The sequence below is a fragment of the Suillus plorans genome, assembly GCF_016647745.1.
Source record: "Suillus plorans strain S12 chromosome Unknown HD556scaffold_21, whole genome shotgun sequence".
Lineage (NCBI taxonomy): Eukaryota > Fungi > Basidiomycota > Agaricomycetes > Boletales > Suillaceae > Suillus > Suillus plorans.
In genome coordinates, this window is record NW_024537405.1 from 349,059 (window position 1) to 373,611 (window position 24,553).

Below are 24,553 nucleotides of genomic sequence, written 5' to 3' on the forward strand. Positions count from 1 at the left end.
ATGCTTCGACAGCTCCTTCTCAAAGCTCTACCACTTCGATCAATACCGGCGCACATGTCACCCAGTCCCGATATTCCTCGCAGTTACCTATTTCGCTTCGTTACATTGTCGTTATCGCAGTGCGCACCGTCGCATATGGGTACTACACTGTCGTGAGCTCGGAGACCAGAATTTTTGGTTCCGACTCGAATACAGGTGTGCAAATTTGCAATATGTAACATATACAGCTGCCACAACTTGTCTTGCAAGAGTCTTACATAAACTACCTACACTCCCACAAAGTTGGATTTTTAGATGCGCCGTCATCCCCAAAAACTTGTGTTTCAGTTTTTTGAAACAACAGTACAGTCCGAGATGTGACAAAGACAAGAAGGAGTGCTATGGCGATGTTGTACTTCGACCCAATACGGTAACGTAGGAAACCTTTTGCGATGAAGGATCAGAAAATGAACTAAGAGAAGGACGTGGGGCTAGAGTGGGCTGGTCAGGAAGATTCGCTACTATTTATTACAGATGGGCCCAGTAGCAATTTCGGTAAGCACTAGCCGTTCAATCATTCTTATTTCTGCCTTTCCAATGGGTTGTCCAGCCCAAGGTGAGAACGCCGCAACTTGGCTCATTCGCAGATCGTAGGTCTTCCGTATATATCTGACGTACCACTTGGGATCAAATGTAATTTAGCACGTGTGCGCCCAAGTCTAGACCAACAAAATTAGCTAAACGAAGCGCTGCAAAGAAGGTCGGCAAAACGGTTGACAATGACTTCCATCGTTCACTCAGCACTGGCAGCTGCGTCAACTGTTAATCCAATTCACTGAGGATGCACACAAATGATTGCAGCACGCCAAGATGCGGCCTTTTGATCAATATGTACATCAATTATGACCTGTGGTGGCAATTTACATCATCGACGCCCGAACTTTTTTATGAGGTCACCATGTACTACTAGTAGTGATTCAAGTATGTAATGTGAGTGCTTCTTGCAACCTGATATGAACTTACTCACTTCAGTCTTGAATCGCATTGACAGGCGTCCATCAACATATATGCGAGTCTTATGAGTATATGTCAACACGAACGGCGACCGCGCCAGTGTGCACGCATTAAACTTTCAAGGTCAATCTTTCTGCGGTGTAACCGATCTTCCTCGGATCACAAGCGAACTACCGATGCTGTAATTGAACCAAGCTATTCTTCATATAAAAGACAATAATGTACTCACATTCCTCCCAGCTGCCAGACCAACCATGCCCCCACTGAATAGCTTGCTTAGTCTTGTTGTGCTCGCACTTTCCGCAGTTCCATCCGTGCTATCATTCCAGCCGGGCTTTAACTACGGTTCCGAAAAAGTGCGAGGCGTCAATCTTGGCGGCTGGCTTGTCCTAGAGGTAAGGAACCCATACATAGTGTGATGCCCTCTTTTTAATTCGTATCTAGCCTTGGATCACCCCAAGTATATTCCAGAACACTGGCAACAGTGATATTGTCGATGAGTGGACCTTCGGCGAGTATCAGGACCATGATACTGCCTTAGCAGCCTTACAAAACCATTGGAATTCTTGGATCACGGAAGATGACTTTGAAGCCATCGCAGCAGCAGGGTATTGTTCAATCAATGCTCATTGAATTCCCTCTGAAATATTCTATAGCTTGAACCATGTTCGTCTCCCCATTGGTTACTGGGCATTTGCGGTCGGTCCAGGAGAACCGTACATAACTGGACAGCTAGATTATTTGGACAAGGCCATTACCTGGGCGTCGAACCACAATCTCAAGCTCATCGTCGACCTGCATGGTGCCCCTGGCAGTCAGAACGGGTGATTCTAACAGTAACATCATCCTGGCATCGCCTGTCGTGCTAATATTTTCATCACAGTTTTGATAATTCTGGTCAAAAAATGTCGTATCCAACATGGCAAAGTAACCAGACCAACGTCGATAGGACAAATGATATTATCAAGACCATTGTTTCTATGGTCGATTCGGAGTACGAAACAGTGCCTATCATTGCACCACTGAATGAGTAAGTTCCTTTATAGCCTGCTTCACTCTCAGTTAAATTGATGATTTATAGACCCGCAGGATATGACGGTGATCAAATGCTCTCAGTCGTGAAGCAATATTGGCAAGACTCGTATGAGAGTATTAGGCAAGGACTTGGCCCTCGTCCTAATTTTGGCCAATAATAACGGGACTTATAGATATCCTGGCGGTTCATCCACAGAAAGTAATACTGTTGAGCTCATTCATGACGCGTTCCAAGATCTTAGTTATTGGGATGGCTTTATGGTCGACGGATACGACGGCGTCGCAATGGACACTCACATCTACCAGATGTTTACAGACGAGGTATCCAAACTCCCTTTCCTCTATATGGTACAACAATGTACTAACGACGTGAACAGCAAGTTGCCTACAACTATTCCCAGCACATCAGTGAGGCGTGCAGTCATGGATCTAGCCTCGCCGACTTTGACTTATGGATAATTGTTGGTGAATGGACTCCTGCATCGACAGACTGCGCGACATGGTTGAATGGTCGCGGCACTGGAGCACGCTATGACGGAACCCTATCAGGCACAACCGCGGTCGGCAGCTGTACTGGCAAAACAGGCAATGCGACGACCTTCAGCACAGAATACAAGCAATTCATGCGTCAATACTGGGAAGCTCAGGTCATCTCCTACGAGAAAGGCAGTGGATGGATTCAATGGACCTGGAAGGCTGAGAATGCGGATGATTGGAGTTACCAGGCTGGGTTGGAGTATGGATGGATACCACAAAACCCAACTAACTTGGAATACCCGAACATTTGCGATTGAACAATGGCAGCAATATCGAGCATCTTATTAGCATTACAGCGGACTCATGGTAGCAACCTACATATACCAGCATATACCCGTACTTCCTCCGAATGCATTGACAATCCATGGAAGTGGAGAAAACTTTGCCACAGCGTTACTAATAGTACGGCGTGATGTAATAGGCTCGCCGAACTCGCCATAACAAGTTAGAGTGCAACTCCGCACTCCAAACTTTCATGCAGTGACTGAATGGTCCATCATGCACTCCGTAGAAGACATGGATCGCGCTGAGATGGACTCTAGATCTCTTGTACTCTGTTCACAAATGATCGAGCACACAAACCACGGCCGCCTGGTGAAGGAGTGGCGTGCCTCCGCGGCGTCAGCATCATGATATTTCTCGACTCAGTATTCATATTTAGAGCTGGACTATTACTCAAGCTCAAGCATTTTTGCCAGATTCTCGGGCCAGTGTGCGACAAATTGACGTCTGACAATCGGAGTCCGTATGCTATAAGTATATGTCTCTATCGAGATTCGAGTTGCCCAGGAGGGCAGAAGCCTTTCTGCAACTGTATTATCCTGGGACGATCCAGTCCGTCTGGCATGACGATGGATCCCCACGTGAAGCACAATTTCCGTGCCATTCTATGAACGCATTCTCCATTCGATCATAACACCTTGTTTCTAATATGTCTGATAGATCTAGGCATACGGCATCCTGTACTCTGAACTGGGGATCCAAATATGTATCACCGGAATGGCGGCTGCGGTCATTGGAGCCTCAGCCTGTGCATGAAAAGTCCCTACCGGCATCATGATGGTGCTGAACACGTGCGGAAAAGTGAGAGCCTCACTTTTCGCAGTTTGGTAGCCTTCTCTGCTTCTTGCCAGTTCTATTAAATAATGCCCGAGGTCGATGGATCAGCCATAAAACCCGAATAAAATGCGGCTCGGCGTGGTTCGATAAATTCAATGTCTGCTAATTTTTCAATGTTCTCTGCGTTTTTGGCCCTCATCGGGCTGTCTCTGTTCCACTCAGCATCGTCTCAATTTTCTCCCGGCTTCCCTTATGGTTCTCAGATGGTGCGAGGCGTCAACCTTGGAGGTTGGCTCGTACTCGAGGTATGTACAGTGACGGTGGACGATGGTCAAAGGTCTCAACTGATCCTCATATTTGGACGTAGCCATGGATCACCCCCAGTATATTCGACAACACAGGAAATCCTAAGATTGTCGATGAATGGACATTTGGACAATACTATGACCGTGCCACTGCGACAACCGTACTACAGAACCACTGGGATACCTGGATTACGCAGGATGATTTTGCAAATATCGCTGCTGCCGGGTACGCGCTTGGCCCTGCAGGCATACATACCATAATTGACTCGTCGGCATGCTACAGATTGAACCATGTGAGACTGCCTATTGGGTACTGGGCCTTTGAAGTTGGCTCTGGTGAGCCATACATACAAGGCCAGCTTCCTTACCTTCAGAACGCTGTACAATGGGCTAGCCAATATGGACTCAAGTTGATCGTCGATCTTCACGGGGCTCCCGGAAGCCAAAACGGGCGCGTACTATTTGTGTCCTGGTGTCTCTTCATGGCTCACGCAAAATTGTAGGTACGACAATTCTGGACACAGGATGACATACCCTACATGGCAGTCAAACCAAACGAATATTGCCCGGACAGACGCAATCATCCAACAGATTGCTTCCATGTTTGCCGACCAGGTTGATGTTGTTCCTATCATCGCGCCCCTGAACGAGTGAGTGTACCTGAGGGGGCGTTTTTGAACGAATGTGACGTGCTTTTTTAGACCAGCTGGATACTACGGATCGTCTGTGCTAACACCTTTGAGACAATATTACTACGATTCTTATGGAAATATTAGGTGGAAACAATCACTCGTTGTCTGCTATGGAAGGGTGCTGATGCATTATATAGGTATCCACACGGCACATCGGCGCAGAGTAATACTGTCGTTCTACTACATGATGCTTTCCAGTCTTTGAGCTATTGGAACGGATTCGAGACCACACCCGACTTCCAGGGCGTGGCGATGGATACACACATCTACCAGGTGTTTTCCAATGCGGTATGTCCCCAAGATAGAAAGCCCTTTCCAAAGTCTTAACCTTATGTTTCCGCAGGATGTCCAAATGTCTTGGCAGAGCCATATCGATACTGCGTGTGATACTCAATCTACTCTTTCCGATTTCGACCTTTGGCTTATGGTCGGTGAATGGTCACCCGCCATCACTGACTGCGCCACCTACCTGAATGGCAGGGGCAACGGGGCCCGTTATGACGGTTCCTATCCTGGTTCCACTTACGTTGGAAGTTGCACCGGACTTACCGGGAGCGCATCTACTTTCAGCTCGAGCTATAAGACTTTCCTTCGTCAGTTTTGGGAAGCACAAGTTATTTCCTACGAGAAATCGAATGGGTGGTTGATGTGGACGTGGAAGACAGAGAGTGCAGACGAATGGTCATACCTGGCTGGATTACAAAACGGCTGGATACCTTGGTCTCCTACTGACCTCGAATACCCCACTATTTGCGGGTAGATGCACCTACTCGCTTTGGTAGAATTTTCTCTCGCTCCTTCCTAATCCTATTGTTCTGCATGATTGCCCAACCACCGTATTTATACCTACTTTTTGAAGGATCACGTACTCTGACATAGTAGCCAAGTTTCTCCCATTTGTAGAGAAGAACCGTTTTATTAGTTTCGCAGACATAATTCACTCCCATGTGCGAACTCCACCTGTGCTCCGCCCCAGCGCTCTCAAACCACTCCCCATTGATGCTTGGAAATTCAACGTTCAGCTTCGTGTATGATCATGAAGAAGGCTGAGTTACTTGCAAGGAAAAGTAATGATCATCAAAGACATGGTGCTGCTCGCTGCAGGTTTATGTATTGGACACTACAAAACATTATAACCATAGTACGATGAGACAACGGTGTGATCATAACCAAATTGGCTCCAAAACTTAATGCTGTATTGCGCTACAGCCTACAGCACTTCTTCACGCCCTCTTCTACGCATCATATCGATTGTTCCATGCACTGGCGAACTTGAAAACAAGCATATCAACACAGGCACTGAGTGGTTGAACGAGCCTGAAGGCTCATCAACAGCTGTACTTTCTCCTGGATCAGGAGATAGGCACATCACGTATGATGAAAAACAATTTGTTGCAATGACCGTTAGCTAAAATTAAGTACAGAAAATGAAAATATGCAGTGATCTAAGCGTTCAAACCTTCATGCTCCTGCGACACCATATTTTTTAAGTGTCGCCTTCCAATCTCCTATATCCCCGCGCCCCATGGTCAAAATCGTGGCCTTATTTCCAGATGAAGGTGCGAATAGTCTAGTAGCGACGCGGCGCACGCAGTCAGGAGTCACTTTGTCGATGGCCGCCGTCATATCAGTTACAGGAATCTTCCGACCGTGGACAAGCAACTAGAGTAACACGTGAGTATGCAAGCATGTTTATGATAAAAGTTTATCATACCTGTCGGCCAAGGTCCTCTACCTCCACCGCCCGACTTTCGAGAGCCATCATGAGGCTCGATTTGAGCTGATTCTTGGCACGCTCAAGTTCAACTTTGGGGACAGATTGGTATATGAGCAAGCTAAGCTGATTGGCTAGGTGGGGCAGCATTTGTGCAGGAGTATTGCCTCTCTGGCCGGGAGCATTGGGGACGAATGACGCAAAAACGCCGAAGAGCGAGGAATCTGTGTAAATATGATGGAAGGAAGCACAGTGGTCGATTTGGGTGTAGTGATTCAGGATGTGTGTATAAAGTCGGGAGTACATGCCCTTCCCGGGACCACCTGCAAGAAGTTAAATAAAGCATGTGGCGCAGGAAATAATTACGCACCAGCTGAGAAACTTCCACCTCCTCCCAGGAGGACTTGCATAGTGGCGAGGGCATATATATCCTCGTCATGAATACCTACGCCCTCAAAGGCAAGGTAGAGCTGATCGAACTCTGTCTCGCTCGGGATGTGATGGATACCACCAACGTAATTAGAGTGAGGATTCAGTGGAGGAAGCGGTGGCTCGGTAGAAAGGGACGTAGGGTATAGATAAGTTGATGCAGCACGAGTTAATGACTTGTAGAGTGAGGGTGAGGAAGAGGGCAGTAAGTGGGGGGGAAGATTTTGAGTAGTTGACGGCTGAAGTGACGAAAGTGACGGTGTTGGCGCAGATTTGAGAGATGAGAAGTATTTATCGGCTAGCTCTACTAGCCGTTCGTGATGCATCCCAGCACCAGCAATCACCATCCTTTCCGGGCGGTACCAGTTTGTAATGCAATCCCGAAGTAGGTCTCCGGTAATCGCGTCTATTCGCTCTTCTGGGCATAGGAGGGGATTTCCAAGTGTTTTCCTACCGTATGCAACCTCATGCAAGACCTCTGGTAGAATCATCTCAGGCTTCTGACTAATTTCTCGGATCTCGTAACGAGCGGCATCTCTCTGGGCGTCAAGTTCATCGGGTAGAAAGGTAGAATTCAAGATGGTGTCTGATATAAGCGAAAGCGCGAGGGGAGTGGCTTGGTCGAAGTTGGACGATTGGTACATGATGGATTCGCGTGACGAAGAGCACATGATTTGGCCACCTAGCTTGTCCATTGCGGTCGCCATGTCTTCCGTGGAGCGAGAGCTGGTAGTCTGAGCAATGGAGCTATAAATAATGGCACAGATACTGCCTAAGCTACGCACCTTGAAGGCCATCCTGTCCAGAAAATGGCTAATGCCTGAGGTTGATGAGTCTTCATACCTGGACCCTGCATCTACGTAGAGTCCAACGGATGAAAAATGACCGGGAGTCGACTCTGTAGCAACTCTGATCTTGTTGGGCAGAGTAGTGATCTGCAATGGAGGGTGTACTGTTTGAGAAAATTGCCGCTGGCTGCGACGGACGAGCGACGTTGTTGCCTTCCGCATGGTGAGTAAAGTCCAAGGTCGAAAAACTCCGAACACCGAATATTGTGAACTCCGGGAGTATAATTACGTAAAGTCGGTAAACAAAAAATAGACCCCACCGTGGTTCGAACACGGGACCGCACGATCTGCAATCGTATGCTCTACCACTGAGCTATGGAGTCATGTGATAGAGCCCAAAATATAATTAACCAAGTACACATACGACGTCACTCTCAAGTAGTCTATGTATACGTCTGAGCAAGATAATAATGATACTGGATCTATCCAACGATATCGCCTACACTCCATTTGGCAAACTCCAGGACTTCAATACCTCCTTCTTCATCATCCCGGACAAGACCTTGTTGTTTACTCCAGTTCTCTATGGCCATCCGTACTGGTTTATTTGCACTCTCTCCTCCAAGCATCATGAACGGTTGGTTGTATAGTGCCGTCTCATCGCCGTCCGATGATTTGATCGAGCGAGTGTCAAATCCAGTGATTTGTCGTGCAAGCGCACGTTCAAGTCGCTCTAGATCTTTGACAAAGGTTTCGCTCTCAAGGCGGCGTGCAAGCTCTGGAGATTGAAGAGCGAGCACAGCTAGAGACCCGATGCGACCATGAGGGGCGGAGCCCACAGATCCGTGCAGGTAGGATGCGAGACGGAGACCAAGATTGGGAGACTGTCCCGATAACGGGTTTTGCACGACCGTCACAGCTCTCTTCAGGGAAACCTTCTCGCCTACTTTGGCAATGAGGTCTCTAATAGAGCTTGACACTGTAGAGGGCGAATGAGATGAGGGATTGTTTTGAGATAATAGTGGGGCATCGTTCAGAACGTCCAGTGAACAAGATCTGATGATAGTCGAAGAGTCAGTTGGTTCCGTGATAAATGCGGCGGTATGAGCTATATCCGCCGCTAATTGACCGAATAAGACATTTCTTCCAACAAAATCTGTTTCGCAGTTCAATTCAATCATGGCTGCCCGTATACCGCCGCCCCCCAAGGATGTTTTCCCCCTGCTACCTCCAGAGAGCATGCAGACACTAACAAGCCCTTCCCGAGTCTCCCGAGACTGGACGTTCGCGGCCTTTTTTATGCCCGACGCTGCGAGATCATTTTTCACCCATTCGAGGGCTTGTTGTATGTCGTTATTAGTTTGACTGAGGGCTTCTCGTGCTTTTGAGATTGAGACCTCCGTCAGTTTGCGGAGCTGCGCAACATGCTGCAGAGAGGGCTTGGATGGAGTTGTAGAATAACACGACTGGCCAACACGCGAGAGCCTCGATGCGTGAAACGGTTTCGATGAACGAACAAATTGGGCTATCATCGTGAAGGGATATGGAACGAGAAGGGTTCCATACAAAATTTTGTGCGACGCGCGACTAGGCACGCTCACGTGATGCCCAAATTTCTTGTTTTGGGTCATACCGCTTTGCTATCCATTTTCCTGTCGCCGTCAGTCATGGATTTTCAGTTCAAAGTCCCCGAGTCGGTCCCCCAGGATATACTCCTTATTCAAGAAATTGTCGGAGTCATCCCCCCACCAAAAGCGGATGTTTGGAAGGATGTCCACAAGTCTACAGACTCAAGCGACGATTCAATCGCAAGCTCGTCTAGCGAGATTGACAGTGAGGACGAGGTTGAAGCCGATTTAATGGTTCCAGAGGAGGAATCTGCTAATCCTACACCTGTTTTGTGAGTCTCCAAACGCTATCGGTCAGCTAATATCTTGAGACTGTTGCCAGGCCAGCATCACCGGAGTCAGACTCAAGCTCAGACTCTGAATCCTCGGACTCGGATTCCGAGTCAGACGAGGATGAAACTGCTGATAAAGCAGAAGATAAAAATGCGCTGAACCCTCGAAAACCACAAATTGATGTGGACGATGACGAGGAGTCAGGCGCTACAGCTGTTGCATCATATGTACAGACCAAAAATGAGATTGTCGATACAGACATCGTTGTCCCTTCTATATCAGAAGTCGGACTCGAAGAAGTATTGGAAAAAGTTGGCGAGGTGATGAACATTATTGGGAACGTAGTAATTGTGAAAGGCCTTCCTGCTGACTCCTCCAGAGCTGCGTCTGAAAAGGCACTCGATGTCGAGACATTACTTGTACTCGACGATCGACAAGTTCTCGGCCATGTGCGTATTTTGTATTCTCAGGATACCTCTTCTGACCTTATGCAGGTGTATGAAACGTTCGGGCCCACTTCCCAGCCCTTGTATCAAATAAAATTCAACCAGAGCTACCCGTTGGATACTGAGAAGATTCGCGTCGCTCGCGAAGTTTACCACATACCACACCGAAGTAATTTCGTCTTCATGGCATACCTCAAAAAGCTTCGCGGCAGCGACGCAAGTAACATTCATGATGAGGAGCCCGGTGAAGATGAAATGGAGTTTTCTGATGACGAACAAGAAGCCGCGTTCAAGCAGGCACGGAAGAAAAAGTATGTGTATGCACTCAAAAATATTCTCATTCTCATTCCTTCTTGGCAGACGTGGCATGTCTGTGTCATCGTCTCGACAAACAACTCCTGTGCCATCGCAGTCTCATTACAATGATGATATTGATAAAATTTTCTACGGGGCAAACCCATATGACGCCCATGGCCCATATGACGACGGGTACCGGGTTGCCGGGCCGTCGCGTCCAGCACCCATCCCATACGACGACCCGTATGCTGAAGAGGTCAAAGTGGACACTGTGAAGTATGAAGAACACTTGGACGGTTCTTCCATTGAGGCTCGTCTGTCTGGTAGGGAACCCGAGAGAGACTTTGGAGGCAGCAGAGGACGGGGTCGGGGGCGTGGTAAAGGTCACGATAGAGGTGGTGGGGCTCGTGATGGTGGAAGGGGTCGTGGCCGCGGGCGCCCAGATCGTGGACGACGTTCGTGGGGAGAATCTAGATGGTCTCAACAAAACCCAACGGCTCCTTCAATGGAACCGTACAAAACAAGTCCCTCGATTCCTCTATCGCCCACATCTGACGAGATAGAACGCGGAACAAATCAACCAGTTGGAATCCCCGGCTATTCTTCACAGCCTTTCTCACCTCCACCAACGTGGGGTTATCAGCAAGGCGGTTTTCAAAGTCATCCATTTGGACAGCAGCAGCAACAACAACAATCCGTACAGCCGCACATTAATCCTCGATTCGCGTCCGCATTTGGATTTAATGGCCCTCCTGCATGGTTTGGGAACCAAGAGGCTCGGCTCAACTCTTATCACGCACAACAGCCTGCTCAACCCTGGACGAATCAGTGGTTGGTGCATGGACAGGAATATGAAAATGCGGAGAGCGATGCGTACACCCCGATCTAGTAGGTTCAAGTTCATCCATTCCTGTTCGACAGGTTTCTTCAATCGCATACATTTGACGGTACTCTCACCGAAATCATGCCTGCCCAGAGTTGTCCTAATGTAAAACACCACGATGCCGGCAGCGAATAACGCAAGTCGCCTGCCGAGCTTTTCCATCCTTGGCTTAAGCCATGTGCGTACTTTTTTCGTACTTCCTTCTAGCTCGCAGTGCAACAATGTGATCTTCCAAAATGCGCCACAAGTCGCTATTCTAGCACATGGCACCAATAAACTTACAAACAAATGGGGGAGCGACACGTAAATTGGGATGGGCGTAACGAAGAAGGGATTGAGGCGATTTTCAAATCGAGTCGTTGTGACTGGGGTGAGCTCGCACGTGTGCTTCAACCTCAGAAGAGAAGCACACGTGTGGCGGGCGACTCCTTACAAGGGCCATATTGTTTCCTGCATCAACATTCGCAAGCTCGCGATCCGCTTAAACGGTCAACTTTATAAATTGTAAACACATGACAGGCCTGGCACCGGTCAACGTTACCTTGCTCCCGAATCTTCCCTTCGTGGTATATCAATATACAGGTCTACTGGCACCGGTCAACGTTAAACTTGCTCCCCCTCGTGGCACATGTGCAAATACACAGGCTTGTCACCGGTCAACGTCAACCTTGCTCCCGGACCTTCCCTCCATGGCATATAAATATACAGGCAGCTGCAGTCTTCTACCTCCTTGTCTGAAATGTCCGTCTCATCTCTAGTCATGTCGTCCCTCCTCGGGGTGTCCTACGTTAACCCGATGAACTTTTTTTCCCAGAACCTCGGTAGCTCAGGATGCGGAACTTCTGGTCCCATATCGTGCCAGGATGCGAACACGCCCCCCGCCGCAAATACCTGCTGTTTTGAGACTCCTGGAGTGCGTCCCTGTCCTGGTATCAGTCAGTGATCAATTGCCCTAACTAGCTCCAGGGCCTGATTTTGCAGACGCAAGTTCGTCCAGTTTGCCTTGTTTAACATGTGGAGGCAGAGATAATTTTTTTAGGTTTGGGACACAGATGTTGCTGGTAGTCCTGCGGACAGTTGGACCATTCATGGTGTGTAATTTATGGCGTTTTAAGTTTGTTCTGACGCAAGACATTTACTAGGTCTGTGGCCTGATAAGTAAGTCACAGTAGCTGGACTACTAAGGCAAATCGTTTGAATATATCGTAGCTGCGACGGCACTTACATTGAGAAGTGCGACCCCTCTCGTGATTACACGGATATCGCCGGGGTCAGCCGTTCTCTTCGATATCAAGGCACCCCCAGCTGATTTCCCACAGCTACTCGAATCCCAGGGTGCATCGTCTACATTGGATTTCATGCAACAGTATTGGCTCAACGATGATGGAACTAATGAGAAATTCTGGGAGGTACGTGAAACTCGGAGCTTTCGTTTCGTTCGAAAGCTTATTGTCAAGCATTATAGCACGAGTGGGCTACACACGGCACATGCTATAGGTACAGACTCCGGAATCTTGATGCATATCCATTTTAACCTTGTTTAGCACACTGGATGTTGATTGCCTTCCCAGCAGCAGCCCTACGGGCGCCGAGGTAAGTAAGCGTAATGTATGGAAGTATTTGCCCTGAGCGCTATTATTATACAAGGCTGTGGCATTCTTTGAGACTGTGGTGAGGGTCTTCAAGACCCTCCCCACGTATGACTGGCTTGCTCAGGCAGGCATCACTCCGTCATATGACCAGACTTATTCGCTTTCGTCCTTGTTGTCGGCTCTCCAAGATGCCTCTGGAGTAGGTTTCATAGCTTGCTCAAAAATACATCATCGTAACGTTTATTTTCCAGTACATTCCAGCTTTGAGCTGCTCTCGATCGGGCACACTCAGCTCGATCAGCTGGTACTTTAATCTCAAGGGCTCTGTCATTGATGGCGAGTTCGTCCCGATAGGTGCGTTGCATGTATCAACGGCAGACTGACCGTTAACGTGCGGCTTCTAGACAACCCTAAGGATTCTTCTTGCCCCTCGAGTGGTATCCAGTACCTTCCCAAAGAAGGATAATACCGACGGGCAAAATAGAGAAGTGCGCTGTGATGTACCAAGCAAAATCTATAATTGTACATGGCTTCTCGATCGTTCGGACTTCCATTGTGTCGATAGACTATCTAGTAATAACATGCCTCCACCCTTCAACCACCCGAGTCTGGAACTTGAGCTACTGGCTCAGACTTTCTTCGTTAAGCAGTTCCCAGTAGATGCAGGCGTTCCAGCTGCAATTACGAGCGGGCTGAATGCTGCTCAACACACTCAAGGGGTCTTCTCGATCACCAGAACAGGAGAAGAGATTTCCGTGGTTGGTGAAGCTGTTGACGACGATGGCGAATGGAAATGCATCAAGATAGCAGGACCCATGAATTTTGGTGTCTTCTCTACATTGTTAGCGACGGAGAGACGATCTAATCTTCGCTTGCTAACAGGGTTGACTGGCGTAATCTGTAATTTCACGACGCCGCTGAGAGATGCTAATGTTCCGGTGTTCGCAGTTTCGACATGGTTAGCGCTCGTAGCAGATATGATCCACCTGTGTGATGCTTATCCCTTCATAGGAATACCGATTATGTTCTGGTACCCAAAGAAAAGGCCGATGCTGCCGTTGCAGCACTAACCGAAGATGGCTGGAGGTTTCGAGAAAATTCTCAAGTTCCACGAGACGCATAGTCTATGGACATTAAGCTGAAGACGATAGTTAACGCGAGATTTGCATAAAAACATAAAGTGTGGATTGTAAAATTGATGGCATGAACTTCGCTTGGTCAACGAAAGAAAGTTTTGTTTCTCAAGTTCTCGGTCCATGTTAGTACATGTCCGTTTCTTCTCGATCGCTTCACGGACTTCTCTCGTAAACTCTGGGAGCTGGAGACCTGCAACATTTGGTACAGGCAGAAGTCTAGAAGTCTGAGACTAGCGATAACCTAGCCTGAGTGCACTGCTGTTGCTACTCTCGAACTGGCGACCAGTACAGCTAGGAGCTAGGACTTCCTATGGCAGATTCATCCGAATATTCAACTCTAAAGTCTCGGCAGAAACGTGTCCTTCCCTCCCGCTCACGTCGTGGTGGTCCTGGAATAGGAAGCTGTGATGTTGACCTCATGATATTGGACGCGCAGAGACGAAGATGTTCGTTGCACTTTTTGTTCTACCCAGTTCATATACACTAACATCCTTTTGGCAGTTGAAAATGAACCGCTCATTCCCGCAAATACGCAGTTCCTGTTGACCACAAATTCTGCCCTCGTACCCCAACCCTCATCCTCGACTGACTTCGGACTCAATAGTCATGCAAATCAACGCTATTTCGACAGACCAGATGTTATTCAAGCTTATCGAGAACAACAGATCATTCAAACACCTGAATTCACTACTTTGACAGAAGATGCTAGCGTTGGGGGTAGATTCAGACCAAGAATTTCCGCGGAGGTGCGTTGAAAACACGAGTCCCAAACTTTGGCATAAGCTCATACCACAAGTTATTTCTATTCAGCTCCCCGAGTCGGCAGATACCTCTGATGCTGTATATGAAAAACGCCATCGGAAGTACGAGACGTTTGAAAAACGTCAGCGTCTCCGTGAAAAGGAGAAGCTGAAGCATGAGCAGTACAAGCTCAAGGAGAGGATAGAACAGCTGAGGGCGATGGACGGAAGTGCATTCCTCGGATTACCTGCGGCATCTTTCCCCCTACCATCTGGTGTAGTTCAGATCGAGGACGGCCAACACTCGAGTTGTTCGGAAATTCACGCTGACGGCACAGCCGTGTGTAACGAGGGGGAGAGGCGACGGCAGGAGATGCTTGAGGTAGCTTCTATCCTGGAGGATCGGTATCGCACCCTGTTACCGTCAGACAAGAAGAACTATTTCGATCAGAAGAAAGCGAGCAGGCAGAGTAGCGTCAATATCCCTCCTTCCTCCGACATCCGCCCGCAAGAGGAGTCGATCGTCAATGGGCGAGCTTCCGCCGCCATTTCACCTGCCAAAGTCAACACTTCACTTGTCTTGAAAATAAAGATGCCAAAACAGTCAAGCTTTTCCCCATCAGTATCCAGCACCCCAGCACCCAAGCCCACAGCTTATTTATTATCTTCTTCACCATCCAAGTCCAAATCGGTATCTAGAATGTCTCCAGCAAAACCAATATCTAGAGCCTCTTCTGATACAGAGTCCGTCGAATCCGAACGCCCGCACAAACGCGCAAGACCGTCACATCTCGATGAGGCATACTCTCCACACTCTACTCCAGAACATCATGCGCCACGCCCTTCGCACCACGCACTGGCGCCAAAGCCAGAACCATGCGTTCTCATGCAGGCTGCTATCCGCGCCTCATCTGCGCCAACAGCTCGTAAAACGCATAGGCATGTAACTGCGTTTGGCGCAAAAGTACCACAAGAGATTGAGGAACTTAGGGACTTCGAACTTCCTGAATGGATAGTCCCTCCCCATCTCCGGTATCATGTGTTCGATTGGGCGGGTCGCACACCAGAACCTGTAATTATTGCGGAGGAGCGGCCGGGGATGAATGGTGTTGTGCCCGTCTGATCCTTAATCATGCCCTCATGCACTTTCATGATATATATATACTTCGACTGTTTCTGGTGTAACTTATGGCTAATTTTGTCCCCGGGCATGTATTTAGTAGCGGTCATATTTTTCTGGCTTCGATGGAACAAATTTCAGTATGAATGAAGCTGATCATGGTTACGATGAAATTGCAGGGACTGCAAAGTTCTTGTTGAGATTTTGCCTTGAACATAGTGAAGTCTCGCATACCTGACGTGGGACTAAGTCCTGCTTGATGCATGAGCTCCACGGCGGCGCGCCTCGGCCTTAATCCAACTTCTCTCCTACGAGCCAAAATCAACTTCGCGTAATCTATTGACCCTGGCGTCTGTGTTGTGGATTTAATGTTTCCCGGAAGATATCGCGAGTAATCGCCGGCACGTTCTTTCAAGAGTTGCACCCGAGAGTCAATGCGTGACTGGGCAATTGATGGCTGAGCGATATAGGGAATGGGGGCCGGTGAACTGAACAGCTCCGACAAGTCAGTGTTGTTGAAACTAACATGCAATGCTGGCGGAGCGGGTGTGTCGGTTTCATTGAGATCCTTGAGAGGTGTAGGCTTAACAACACGGCTTGGCTTGGGAACCCTTGGACTTTCCCTTCGCCGGTCTGTGCGCATTTCTGCTGGTGCTGACCTAGTAGTCTCCGCAGGAAGGGGCCGTCTCGAACGAGGGTGAGCAGGGGCAGTTTGCGGGTTCGAGGGTCCATCATTGGGACGTCTCTCCTCGTCTTTCGGGATTCTTTGAGACCTTCTAGATAGCAGCGAAGTTGGTTTCGGTGTGTTTACAACTTTAGCCTCGACCTTTTTGGGCGCAGCTTCAGTCAACTGCCTCTTCTGCCTCTGAGCAGCCCGTGCAGCAAACAGAGAAGTGGTGGATGATGGAACGATCGAGGCTAAAAACACCGTTCAGCGTCAGGTATTGCGGACTGAGTAAAGGTTACGCACGAATTTCTATGTCTCCCAGTGAACTAAGTCTCGGGGCACTCCGACGCGCTTCTTCTACAGAAGCTGCTACTGACTCTGGAATTTTTACATCTGAAATAAAAGATGCAAATGGACTGTTCGTGGAGTATGAATGAGCTCCCTGCTTGTAGCAGCGTCCTGGATTGCAGAGCCTAGCAAGAGCCCTTGAATGCCGCATGATGAAAGAGCAAAAGCAGTGAATTGTCAGTGAACCTGAGCAGGTAAATTTCCTTTCTCGGAACCTGAAGGCCTGACCCACAGTCACGGTGGAAACTGGAAAGTCCATACTTCGTCTTACCCATCTCGTTCGACCTCACACCAAGATATGCACCCCATATTGGGGCGCATTGCCATCGGCTTCGTGCTGTTTCTTATCCTTTTTCCCGTCTTAACTTGCCAGGTCTACATTATATGGCCATGGTATGGGCGTGAGCTGTCCGTAGAGCTCATAACTCTTCTCTTCCCATTCAAGTGAGCTTCATCAGTCTGGATATACTTTGAAATTTACGCTCCAATAGTGTTCTTGCTATATCACTACTATGGAACTACTACCTATGCATAGTTACTGACCCTGGGGAGGTTCCGGATGGATGGGTACGCCGAAGGCTCAGCCGCAGTCATTCTGATTGATGACACTGTTCTCTAGAAACCGGACACGCAATCAAGCGAAGGGTACGAGGTTAAAAGACTGACAGGCTCCCCTCGTTTTTGCCGTACCTGCCAAAAGTTTAAGCCTCCAAGGTCCCATCATTGCAAACAATGCAGCAGGTAAGTAGGAGCTGTCAGTGAATTATTGCAATGCTGACCGCTAAGTAGATGCGTACTGAGAATGGGTAAGCACTTTCGGGTACCGTTTTCTTCACATTCTGACTACCACAGACCACCATTGTCCTTGGACAAACAACTGCATCGGTTATTTCAATTATGGACACTTTATTCGTTTTCTATTTTACGTGGACGTTACTTGCTCGTATCACCTCGCTATGGTCTCATACCGAGTCATGGCCACATCTGGGAGATGGTACCATGTGAGTTGTTTCTCGAAGTATTGAACCTGTAACTGAACATGGAGCAACTCAGGACCAGCCAACGGGTGCCGAACTCATCTTTATCATATTAAACTACGTTTTCGCCGTCCCCGTGATCCTCGTAGTTGGAGGTTTCAGGTATTGCTTACTACTTTGCATGCAGAATCACAGTTTGCTCACCGTGACTATACAGTCTTTATCATTTCCATAGTCTGATGGGCAATACCACGACTATTGAAGGCTGGGAGAAAGATAAAGCTGCAATGCTACGAAGACATGGTAAAATTGAAGAGGTAAACCTTTCCTCTAAGTAAGCTATAGAAAATTAACTAATTGTATCGCCTACAGGTCAAGTTCCCATATGCAAGTATTTGATTCATGTCGATAAACATATTACTGATGTAACGCAGAACCTCGGCGTGAGGCGTAATATTGCCTCAATTCTCGGAAACAATCCACTTTTGTGGTGTTGTCCAACCGTCCCTCCTGGAACTGGACTGAGATACCAGCTTTCAGTTGCTGATGGTGAGTGGAATGAACAAGCTGCAGCACAGGGGCGCCGAAGGAGAGTGAACGATTTGGAACCATGACTGCTGCATCTGGTAGCTGTCATTGTCCTCTTACGTCCTCGTTCTGTCGTGTCAGTACACTCATTGCAGCTGCGTCATTCTGCTTGATGTAGCGCCTCACTGACTGATCTATTGATATAGAACATCATAACTGGCCTCCTCGAGATCCGGCTTTGGCTAACCAACTACCCTTCAAGCTCCCTGACAGTCCATGGACATACGAGAATGGGGATGTTAATCCCAATCTACGTCCATCAAATAGTCAACTACGTGGTGTCAATGGTAACCGGCATAAATCCACACAAGATCCTGTCTCTGTTTTACCACCTTACCATCTAGATTACGAGGTTCCTGAAGTTGATACCCATCCTGGACGACCGTATTCCCCTGGCAATGATTCAGATTACTCAGAAGAGGGATACTCCGGAGCTATCAGGGTGCGTCGGGGCTCGGAGGGGTACGAGGTGCACCCCGTAAATCGGGAGCAGATGTTACAAGAATACGTGCAGGACCGGATTAATGAGGCTGGCCGATACCAAGTGTATGAACCTGAGCACAGTCTAGAGACTAGTGACGACGATTTTGAGGAGGATGAGTTTGGGGAGAATATCGATGAATCATCTGGGGAGGTCGGGAATGTTAGGACAGTGTCGGACGATGACGTTCCTCTTGCATTACGATGATCAGCGTTAAACTTTTATCGATCACTAGAGACTCTTTGGAAACGGACTGCGTATTGTATTACAAGCACGATTAATAGAGAATACGGGTAGATAAGGGCTGGAATCTAAGAATGGGGGCCGACAAGTACAACCGCTATATGATGGAAACTCTGTCCAAGTACACTTTCCACACGTATCCATTCTTCTCACCAACTTCCAAAACATTTGAACCAACTTGAAGGTCCATATTCCACACGCCATCCTCAAGTTTTTCGTTCATAGCGATACCATTAAGGTTGATCAATATGCTCTCCTGTTGAGGCGTAGACGCGTTCTGAGCTTTCTTCTGTTCGGCTTTCTTCGCTAGTGCAGACGCCTTGGCTTTTGCTTTCGGATTCTTGGGCGGGCGGCCACGACCACGTTTCCTGGGGCTCGGCTCTTCCTCCTCTTCCTCATCGTCTGGCTGTTCATCGTTTCCATCGCCTTCCTCATCCCCGGTTTCATCATCATCTCCAAAGAATCTAATCTCTGCAACAGAGATCGATTTCTCACCCTGGCCAAGTCGTATCGCCCAGGATTTGACTCCATCACGATGATCAAGCCAGAAGGGTCTGCCGCGAGGCTTGGTTATCAAGAAAACGCCCTTGAGCGCTCGATGTCCAATCAACACAGGTGCAGGTGATCTTGAAACCGATTGAGACGTCTGAACCTGAGGCGCTGGCTGTGTTCGTACTGCGGAAGATGGCATTGCGGGTGTCGGAGGAGTCGGAGCCGGGTGAGTGTATTGATGATAGGTGGCATTGGGATAGTATTGGGGCTTAGTTGCCGTTGGCTGATACTGCAATGGCTGTGTGGAGACTTGTGGCGATGGTGCAGCTTTCGTTTGCGCCACTTGCACTGCTGGTGTCGGTAAAGGAGTAGGGACTTGAGCAGGAGGAGCTACAGCGACAGACGGTTGGGGTGCGGGTGCGGGTTTAGGTACAGGTGCAGCGATAGGTTTTGAGCCTTGCACAGGTTTAGTCGTTGGAATAGGTACTCCAGCTCCAGGTGGCAGTTGATTGATCGAGGATTGGGCTGAACTCTTGGCATTTCCGCCACTTGCAGGAAGGCGTAACGTTAATGATCCTCCAGTAGTGCCCTCTTTCTCTTGTGGTTTGGTTGACGAAGAAGCAACAGTCGTAGAGGGTCCGGCAGTCGCAGCCCCCGTGCCCGGAACTTTTAATTTGATCTTTGCTGGAGGCTTCGCGTACTGTGGTAGCGCGTGTGGCTCTGGCATGTCGGACATGAGTTGACGGAAGTAATCCTGTTGGCGTATGAATAAGAATACTACTCGGGGTTTGTGACACTCACTCGAAGAATGATCGCATCTTCCCAGATTTGGCTGTGGTCTTGATTAAACTCGAGAGCGTTAGAGAACACAAGCTCGACATCATTTGCGAAGTCTAGAGAGGTTTGATATTCCTTGCGCTTCAGGTGTTTCTAGTGACGTCGTGAACACGTATTCCAGAGTCAAAGTATGTGCGACTTACAAAAATGGTCTCTATGCACATGGGACGTTTGATTTGTGTGTAATACATTGGATAGTCCTTCTTCGACGGCATCTCCATGAAAACGTTAGAGAGCACACGATGTCTGTCACTTGAATTAAAAGTAAGTTGTAGACGAAGGAAGGTGAACTCACGTTTCTTCGTCAGCTTTATCGACAACCTTCTGCAATCTAGCTTTCAAGAGTCGAGTCAAGTTGGGCTGTTTGTTCTTCTTCTCGCTGTCTCCACCATCAGCAGGCTTGTCCTCGTCATCGTCTCCGTCGCTATTTTTCTTGACTTTCTTTCCTGTCATCTTCGTATACTCCTTATTTACAAATTTCTGCCCAAGGTTGAACGTGGTGTGAACATAGGACAAAGGGCACTCACCAGCATGAATTTGGCGTCGAGCCAGATTGGACTGTTCTTCTGATTGTACTTTTTGGCGTTTGAGAAACAGAGGTCGAAATCTTGTCTGATATCATCGAGAGAGTTGTATAAGCCGTCATCTATTTTCTGCTTGATATCGTCCAAGCAAATTGGTTGTTGAATGTAGACATAATAATCAGGATAATGGCGCTTCGAGGGCAAGCGCATGAACGCTGGAGAGCATATGTAACCTCTGTGTGATACACGGAAGAAATGTTAGCGAGATCAGAAAGGAAAATGGCTTGAGGCGGCTGTGATTTGAGCTCAAGTTGGGTTTGTTACTCACTCTTTATTGACCACGTCTTTCAACATCTGCCACAACTTTGTTCCCTGCTCTTTCAAACCAGCTACACCAGAACTGCTACCTTCTCCAGTGTCCATCTGAATGTCTCCATTTGTCGCGGTTCCTGTGGCGGCTTGGCCAGATGATGCTCCAACTTGCTTTTGTCGCTTTGTTCGAGAGCCGTCCGCGTCATCATAATTCGACAATTGTCCAATATCTCTCTTCATCATCGTCATACAGTCGTGGTCGTCGGTTCTGGCCCAAAAAACCGGAATACCGAAGGAAATAACGGCGAACTTCAGCTTGTATAGTCTCGGACGCTCAACGAAGACGAAAATGGACTTTAGAGTCACGTGATTGTCTGGCGGCATTGCGAACCGAAGGAGTGATCTTACTACGGGACCCTACCAAATATTGTGCACGATCTAGATGTTCAATCATTACACTAATATCTAACGGCGAAGTGGACTTTCGTCGCTAATTCTTGCAACTCGTATCTCGCGCTTCGCCGCATGGTCGTTCAGCCTATCTCCGAAAGCCCAGGCCCACCAAGAATCTCTCTATCTCTCTTTCCCATTGTTGTCTATGCCTATCCTCAAGTGGTCTCCAAGTAAAGTTACTCCCCCTGTCTGGCGAAATTGCTCGAGATGTACAATGTTCATTTACACACCACTACTGCGCCCGTTTATTGAAATCATCAACACGACGTCAATTTCAACGGAGCCCTCACCTTGATTGACCCTTGAAACGCACTGCACCCGAGAGCAGCCAATATGACACGCACATACACATGTGCTCTGAACGCACGGTGTGATCAAAGCCTATGACAGTCAATCGTAACTCTTGGCAAAACCGCGAGTCTTTTCTATGAAGCCAGAGGCACGGAGTTGATTTTACCAAATTCAGCAAGTTGCCAGTAGAGGAATGCCAAGAGCAAGGTCTCTCTGGGAACTGTTGTAGGAGGTCTCAAGTAGACGCATATGACTGCAGCAACGCAAAGAATATGGCATTACTCCACCGTATTTTTACTGTTAGAGCAGGCTGCAGTGACACAGTCATCTTGTCAGAGAAAGTGGATGATGTTCGGGGAGTGAGTTCGAGATCCAAGGACTTTATAATGCTTAGAAATCTAAGAAAAGTTACATCTAAGTATGTCTCGTAGGTTAACTCTGTTTTTACTTCGGAGCAGACTGGCTGCTGCCAGTCAATATACAGTTTCCGTGACGGCTTCCCACACTTTGGTTGCTGCATGCAGTCGCCCATTTCCGCCCAGGGATTGCCCTTTGGGTTTATTCCGTCCAGTCACAGTATCTTGTATGTGTCTGGACTTCAAAGGCCAAGTGTGGGGGAGGAGATAGGGGAAAACTGCAGACGCGCCTTCGCAGATGCGGCCTATTTTCCACCTCCATAGCATGTAAGTCATTTCCCCCGTGATCAGCTCTACTTCGTAGAGTTGGAGATTGTTGTCACAGGACAAATGATGAGCGGGATGTGCTGAAATAGCAAACCCGAAGCCACTATCGATCCCCGTTGCGACAATGATATGTCTTCGTGACGAGTCGCATCACTCATGAGTTCACGACAGAGGATCATGAACGGGATGCATCGCAGTAGCACACCTGAAGCCAGGCGGATCCCGCGGAGAAGCGACTGACTGATCCTGGCTGATCCCTGCATCAGCTCGAATGAGTATGTAGATGAGAAAGTTCAAAATTTCCGTTCAATAAACCTAATTATCATACTTTAAAGGAATCGATGGCATCTTTGACTGCACGGATTGCGCTTGTGTTTGTCCGCCAAACTCCCCATTCACTGGCTCCGCCGACGCCCATGCCCATTCCGTCTCGACGCCAAATCGAGGCTCCATCGGTCCAATGTCCACCACTCATATGCACTTCATGTAGCCCATGGGGCAGCAACGCCTGGCATAAAGCGCCGACGGTGAATGAATTAATGCCAGATCCTGGAAGTATTTCGATGCGTGTATCCTGATATTTTGCAAGGTCGAGTAGATCCTTTAAAACATCGAGAGAATTAGCCGAGGTGGCGGTCGTGCCCTGACCGCTTGGAAGAAGTGTCAGACATCAACTTGAAATCAACTACCGTAACGCTTACCTCGTCAGGATGCGGGTTAGTCCATCGATTTGGGACAACTGGTGCCATGCTACAGTAGACAATCAGTACAAGTTCAACAACTAAAACTATATTTTGGCTTGCCATTCTTCGGGTCACGAGTCATGTCAAATGCTCGGTGAAAACAGACTACATCGATGAGCCCGGGAAAAAAGAATGATAAACAGTTGACATTACCTTGTAGAGGCAAAGCTTCTGAGACAAGACTAGAATGAACGTTGGCGCTCTAGGGCTTTGGGAGCACAATAAGAAGGTCTACCGCTGAGTACGGGCCACGTCCACATCTCCTTCAGGAGTGAGAACGCCGAACACAACGCCTTGAACGTCATTCTCTCTGAAGTAACGTATATCCTCTATCATCACATCGAATTCAGCCTCGGTGTACACAAAGTCACCAGTCCGAGGTCTGATCATAATCTAGTGAGGCAAATTTGTCAGTAGCGAGATAAAACTCAGATAACTGTGATGTCAGCTACCATGATCGGAACTATAGGTGCCACCTTTCGAATAGATTTTAACAGACCAAGGCTGGGAGTAGTTCCTCCGCCAAGACCTAGATTGCTGCAGAGTTCAAGACGATCCGCTCCTGCTTTAACGGCTCTGAAAGTGACCAGCAGTGACCGGCTTCTCTTGCAATCAAAATGCAAGGATTCGCACTCACGCTAAAGCAGACTCAGTCGAGTCAACACAGACTTCGAGAATTAAGGGCATGAACAGGAAATAGTGGACCTGGTCCTACCTGGTCAGTTTGGCGCGTAGTACGGCACTACGGCGGATATATCCGCAGTCCGGCGGCAAAAACACGGCCAGGTGGCGGACTTTGGCTGACTTTGAAATCACCTAGGTACGTGCTACACAGTGACACTGCTAATCTTATCAGCACATACAGTGCACGCCCATCTGGCATGGACCCACCATCCATGGTATCGTCATGTAGATAGTTAGTTGAAAAATGTGGGATAGATTGTTAAGATGTGTCGTCGGAGGGATGTCCGAGTTCCTGCCCAGCGAGTAGTGCACTGGTGAGCAGGAGGTATATCAGTCGTTGGTAGCAGCTGTACTTAGTAGAACGGGCCTCCAAGTGTATTTTAATGTCCGACGTGCCGTCTGTTAGCCACCAGCTTTGCCGCCGTGCTTGCCGTAGTGCGCGCCGGACTTTCTGCGCCGGAGGGGCGGTTTTAGGGATGTTCTCGGTCAGTGGTAGATACTATGTAGAGTCCCGCGCACTTACGTAAGTGTAATCTTAATTGGAAATTTATGTAACCGAAATG

At 48.3% G+C, this 24,553-nt stretch overlaps 12 protein-coding genes and 1 non-coding gene across 13 annotated transcripts; 7 read left to right on the forward strand and 6 right to left on the reverse strand.

The window, feature by feature from the left end:
- Positions 1 to 1,247: 1,247 nt before the first annotated feature.
- On the forward strand, positions 1,248 to 2,822 carry HD556DRAFT_1442031 (glycoside hydrolase family 5 protein; the record flags this gene model as incomplete). Its single annotated transcript, XM_041306400.1, has 7 exons — positions 1,248 to 1,388; positions 1,438 to 1,601; positions 1,650 to 1,817; positions 1,877 to 2,023; positions 2,075 to 2,134; positions 2,202 to 2,349; positions 2,406 to 2,822. The coding sequence occupies 7 exons, from the start codon at positions 1,248 to 1,250 to the stop codon at positions 2,820 to 2,822; spliced, it is 1,245 nt and encodes a 414-aa protein (XP_041161464.1).
- Positions 2,823 to 3,797: 975 nt separating this feature from the next.
- Positions 3,798 to 5,381, forward strand: HD556DRAFT_1235357 (glycoside hydrolase family 5 protein; the record flags this gene model as incomplete). The annotated part of the gene is made up of 7 exons (XM_041297742.1): positions 3,798 to 3,929; positions 3,992 to 4,155; positions 4,213 to 4,395; positions 4,433 to 4,579; positions 4,631 to 4,705; positions 4,759 to 4,909; positions 4,965 to 5,381. 7 exons carry the CDS (start codon positions 3,798 to 3,800, stop codon positions 5,379 to 5,381), a joined length of 1,269 nt encoding a protein of 422 aa, XP_041161465.1.
- Positions 5,382 to 5,778: 397 nt separating this feature from the next.
- HD556DRAFT_1363664 (Metalloenzyme, LuxS/M16 peptidase-like protein) lies at positions 5,779 to 7,786 on the reverse strand. The gene is made up of 4 exons (XM_041302699.1): positions 7,550 to 7,786; positions 6,706 to 7,498; positions 6,336 to 6,658; positions 5,779 to 6,283 (listed from the first exon to the last, which is right to left on the reverse strand). Exons 1-4 carry the CDS (start codon positions 7,772 to 7,774, stop codon positions 6,083 to 6,085), a joined length of 1,542 nt encoding a protein of 513 aa, XP_041161466.1. The 5' UTR covers positions 7,775 to 7,786; the 3' UTR covers positions 5,779 to 6,082.
- Positions 7,787 to 7,863: 77 nt separating this feature from the next.
- Positions 7,864 to 7,935, reverse strand: HD556DRAFT_t54. Its single transcript has one exon. It is a non-coding gene; the product is annotated as a tRNA-Cys (tRNA).
- A 55-nt stretch (positions 7,936 to 7,990) lies between these two features.
- On the reverse strand, positions 7,991 to 9,108 carry HD556DRAFT_1363666 (elongation factor TS-domain-containing protein). Its single transcript, XM_041302700.1, has one exon. The coding sequence runs from the start codon at positions 9,082 to 9,084 to the stop codon at positions 8,035 to 8,037; it is 1,050 nt and encodes a 349-aa protein (XP_041161467.1). The 5' UTR covers positions 9,085 to 9,108; the 3' UTR covers positions 7,991 to 8,034.
- An 85-nt stretch (positions 9,109 to 9,193) lies between these two features.
- HD556DRAFT_370400 (Gar1/Naf1 RNA binding region-domain-containing protein) lies at positions 9,194 to 11,338 on the forward strand. Its single transcript, XM_041310405.1, has 4 exons — positions 9,194 to 9,452; positions 9,503 to 9,902; positions 9,948 to 10,210; positions 10,260 to 11,338. The coding sequence occupies exons 1-4, from the start codon at positions 9,220 to 9,222 to the stop codon at positions 11,083 to 11,085; spliced, it is 1,722 nt and encodes a 573-aa protein (XP_041161468.1). The 5' UTR covers positions 9,194 to 9,219; the 3' UTR covers positions 11,086 to 11,338.
- A 480-nt stretch (positions 11,339 to 11,818) lies between these two features.
- Positions 11,819 to 13,382, forward strand: HD556DRAFT_1472151 (ribonuclease T2; the record flags this gene model as incomplete). Its single annotated transcript, XM_041308457.1, has 11 exons — positions 11,819 to 11,992; positions 12,046 to 12,066; positions 12,119 to 12,170; positions 12,222 to 12,237; positions 12,289 to 12,349; positions 12,399 to 12,488; positions 12,545 to 12,576; positions 12,624 to 12,672; positions 12,727 to 12,870; positions 12,923 to 13,025; positions 13,076 to 13,382. The coding sequence occupies 11 exons, from the start codon at positions 11,819 to 11,821 to the stop codon at positions 13,135 to 13,137; spliced, it is 804 nt and encodes a 267-aa protein (XP_041161469.1). The 3' UTR covers positions 13,138 to 13,382.
- HD556DRAFT_1363693 (ACT domain-containing protein) lies at positions 13,226 to 13,892 on the forward strand. Its single transcript, XM_041302701.1, has 3 exons — positions 13,226 to 13,496; positions 13,554 to 13,629; positions 13,683 to 13,892. The coding sequence occupies exons 1-3, from the start codon at positions 13,253 to 13,255 to the stop codon at positions 13,792 to 13,794; spliced, it is 432 nt and encodes a 143-aa protein (XP_041161470.1). The 5' UTR covers positions 13,226 to 13,252; the 3' UTR covers positions 13,795 to 13,892.
- Positions 13,893 to 13,929: 37 nt separating this feature from the next.
- HD556DRAFT_370397 (uncharacterized protein) lies at positions 13,930 to 15,722 on the forward strand. The gene is made up of 3 exons (XM_041310404.1): positions 13,930 to 14,253; positions 14,309 to 14,553; positions 14,618 to 15,722. The coding sequence occupies exons 1-3, from the start codon at positions 14,118 to 14,120 to the stop codon at positions 15,668 to 15,670; spliced, it is 1,434 nt and encodes a 477-aa protein (XP_041161471.1). The 5' UTR covers positions 13,930 to 14,117; the 3' UTR covers positions 15,671 to 15,722.
- Positions 15,723 to 15,829: 107 nt separating this feature from the next.
- On the reverse strand, positions 15,830 to 16,833 carry HD556DRAFT_1442039 (uncharacterized protein; the record flags this gene model as incomplete). Its single annotated transcript, XM_041306401.1, has 3 exons — positions 15,830 to 15,849; positions 15,902 to 16,585; positions 16,638 to 16,833. 3 exons carry the CDS (start codon positions 16,831 to 16,833, stop codon positions 15,830 to 15,832), a joined length of 900 nt encoding a protein of 299 aa, XP_041161472.1.
- Positions 16,834 to 16,897: 64 nt separating this feature from the next.
- On the forward strand, positions 16,898 to 18,983 carry HD556DRAFT_1363698 (DHHC palmitoyltransferase-domain-containing protein). Its single transcript, XM_041302702.1, has 10 exons — positions 16,898 to 17,126; positions 17,174 to 17,249; positions 17,302 to 17,423; positions 17,472 to 17,488; positions 17,535 to 17,683; positions 17,736 to 17,821; positions 17,877 to 17,976; positions 18,032 to 18,046; positions 18,094 to 18,208; positions 18,394 to 18,983. Exons 1-10 carry the CDS (start codon positions 16,981 to 16,983, stop codon positions 18,933 to 18,935), a joined length of 1,368 nt encoding a protein of 455 aa, XP_041161473.1. The 5' UTR covers positions 16,898 to 16,980; the 3' UTR covers positions 18,936 to 18,983.
- An 85-nt stretch (positions 18,984 to 19,068) lies between these two features.
- HD556DRAFT_1431582 (Bromodomain-containing protein) lies at positions 19,069 to 21,376 on the reverse strand (the record flags this gene model as incomplete). The annotated part of the gene is made up of 6 exons (XM_041305032.1): positions 19,069 to 20,217; positions 20,265 to 20,393; positions 20,444 to 20,546; positions 20,596 to 20,780; positions 20,828 to 21,059; positions 21,153 to 21,376. The coding sequence occupies 6 exons, from the start codon at positions 21,374 to 21,376 to the stop codon at positions 19,069 to 19,071; spliced, it is 2,022 nt and encodes a 673-aa protein (XP_041161474.1).
- A 1,124-nt stretch (positions 21,377 to 22,500) lies between these two features.
- Positions 22,501 to 23,993, reverse strand: HD556DRAFT_1472173 (copper homeostasis protein CutC; the record flags this gene model as incomplete). Its single annotated transcript, XM_041308458.1, has 7 exons — positions 22,501 to 23,213; positions 23,265 to 23,313; positions 23,382 to 23,411; positions 23,460 to 23,488; positions 23,542 to 23,699; positions 23,759 to 23,882; positions 23,944 to 23,993. The coding sequence occupies 7 exons, from the start codon at positions 23,991 to 23,993 to the stop codon at positions 22,886 to 22,888; spliced, it is 768 nt and encodes a 255-aa protein (XP_041161475.1). The 3' UTR covers positions 22,501 to 22,885.
- Positions 23,994 to 24,553: the final 560 nt, after the last annotated feature.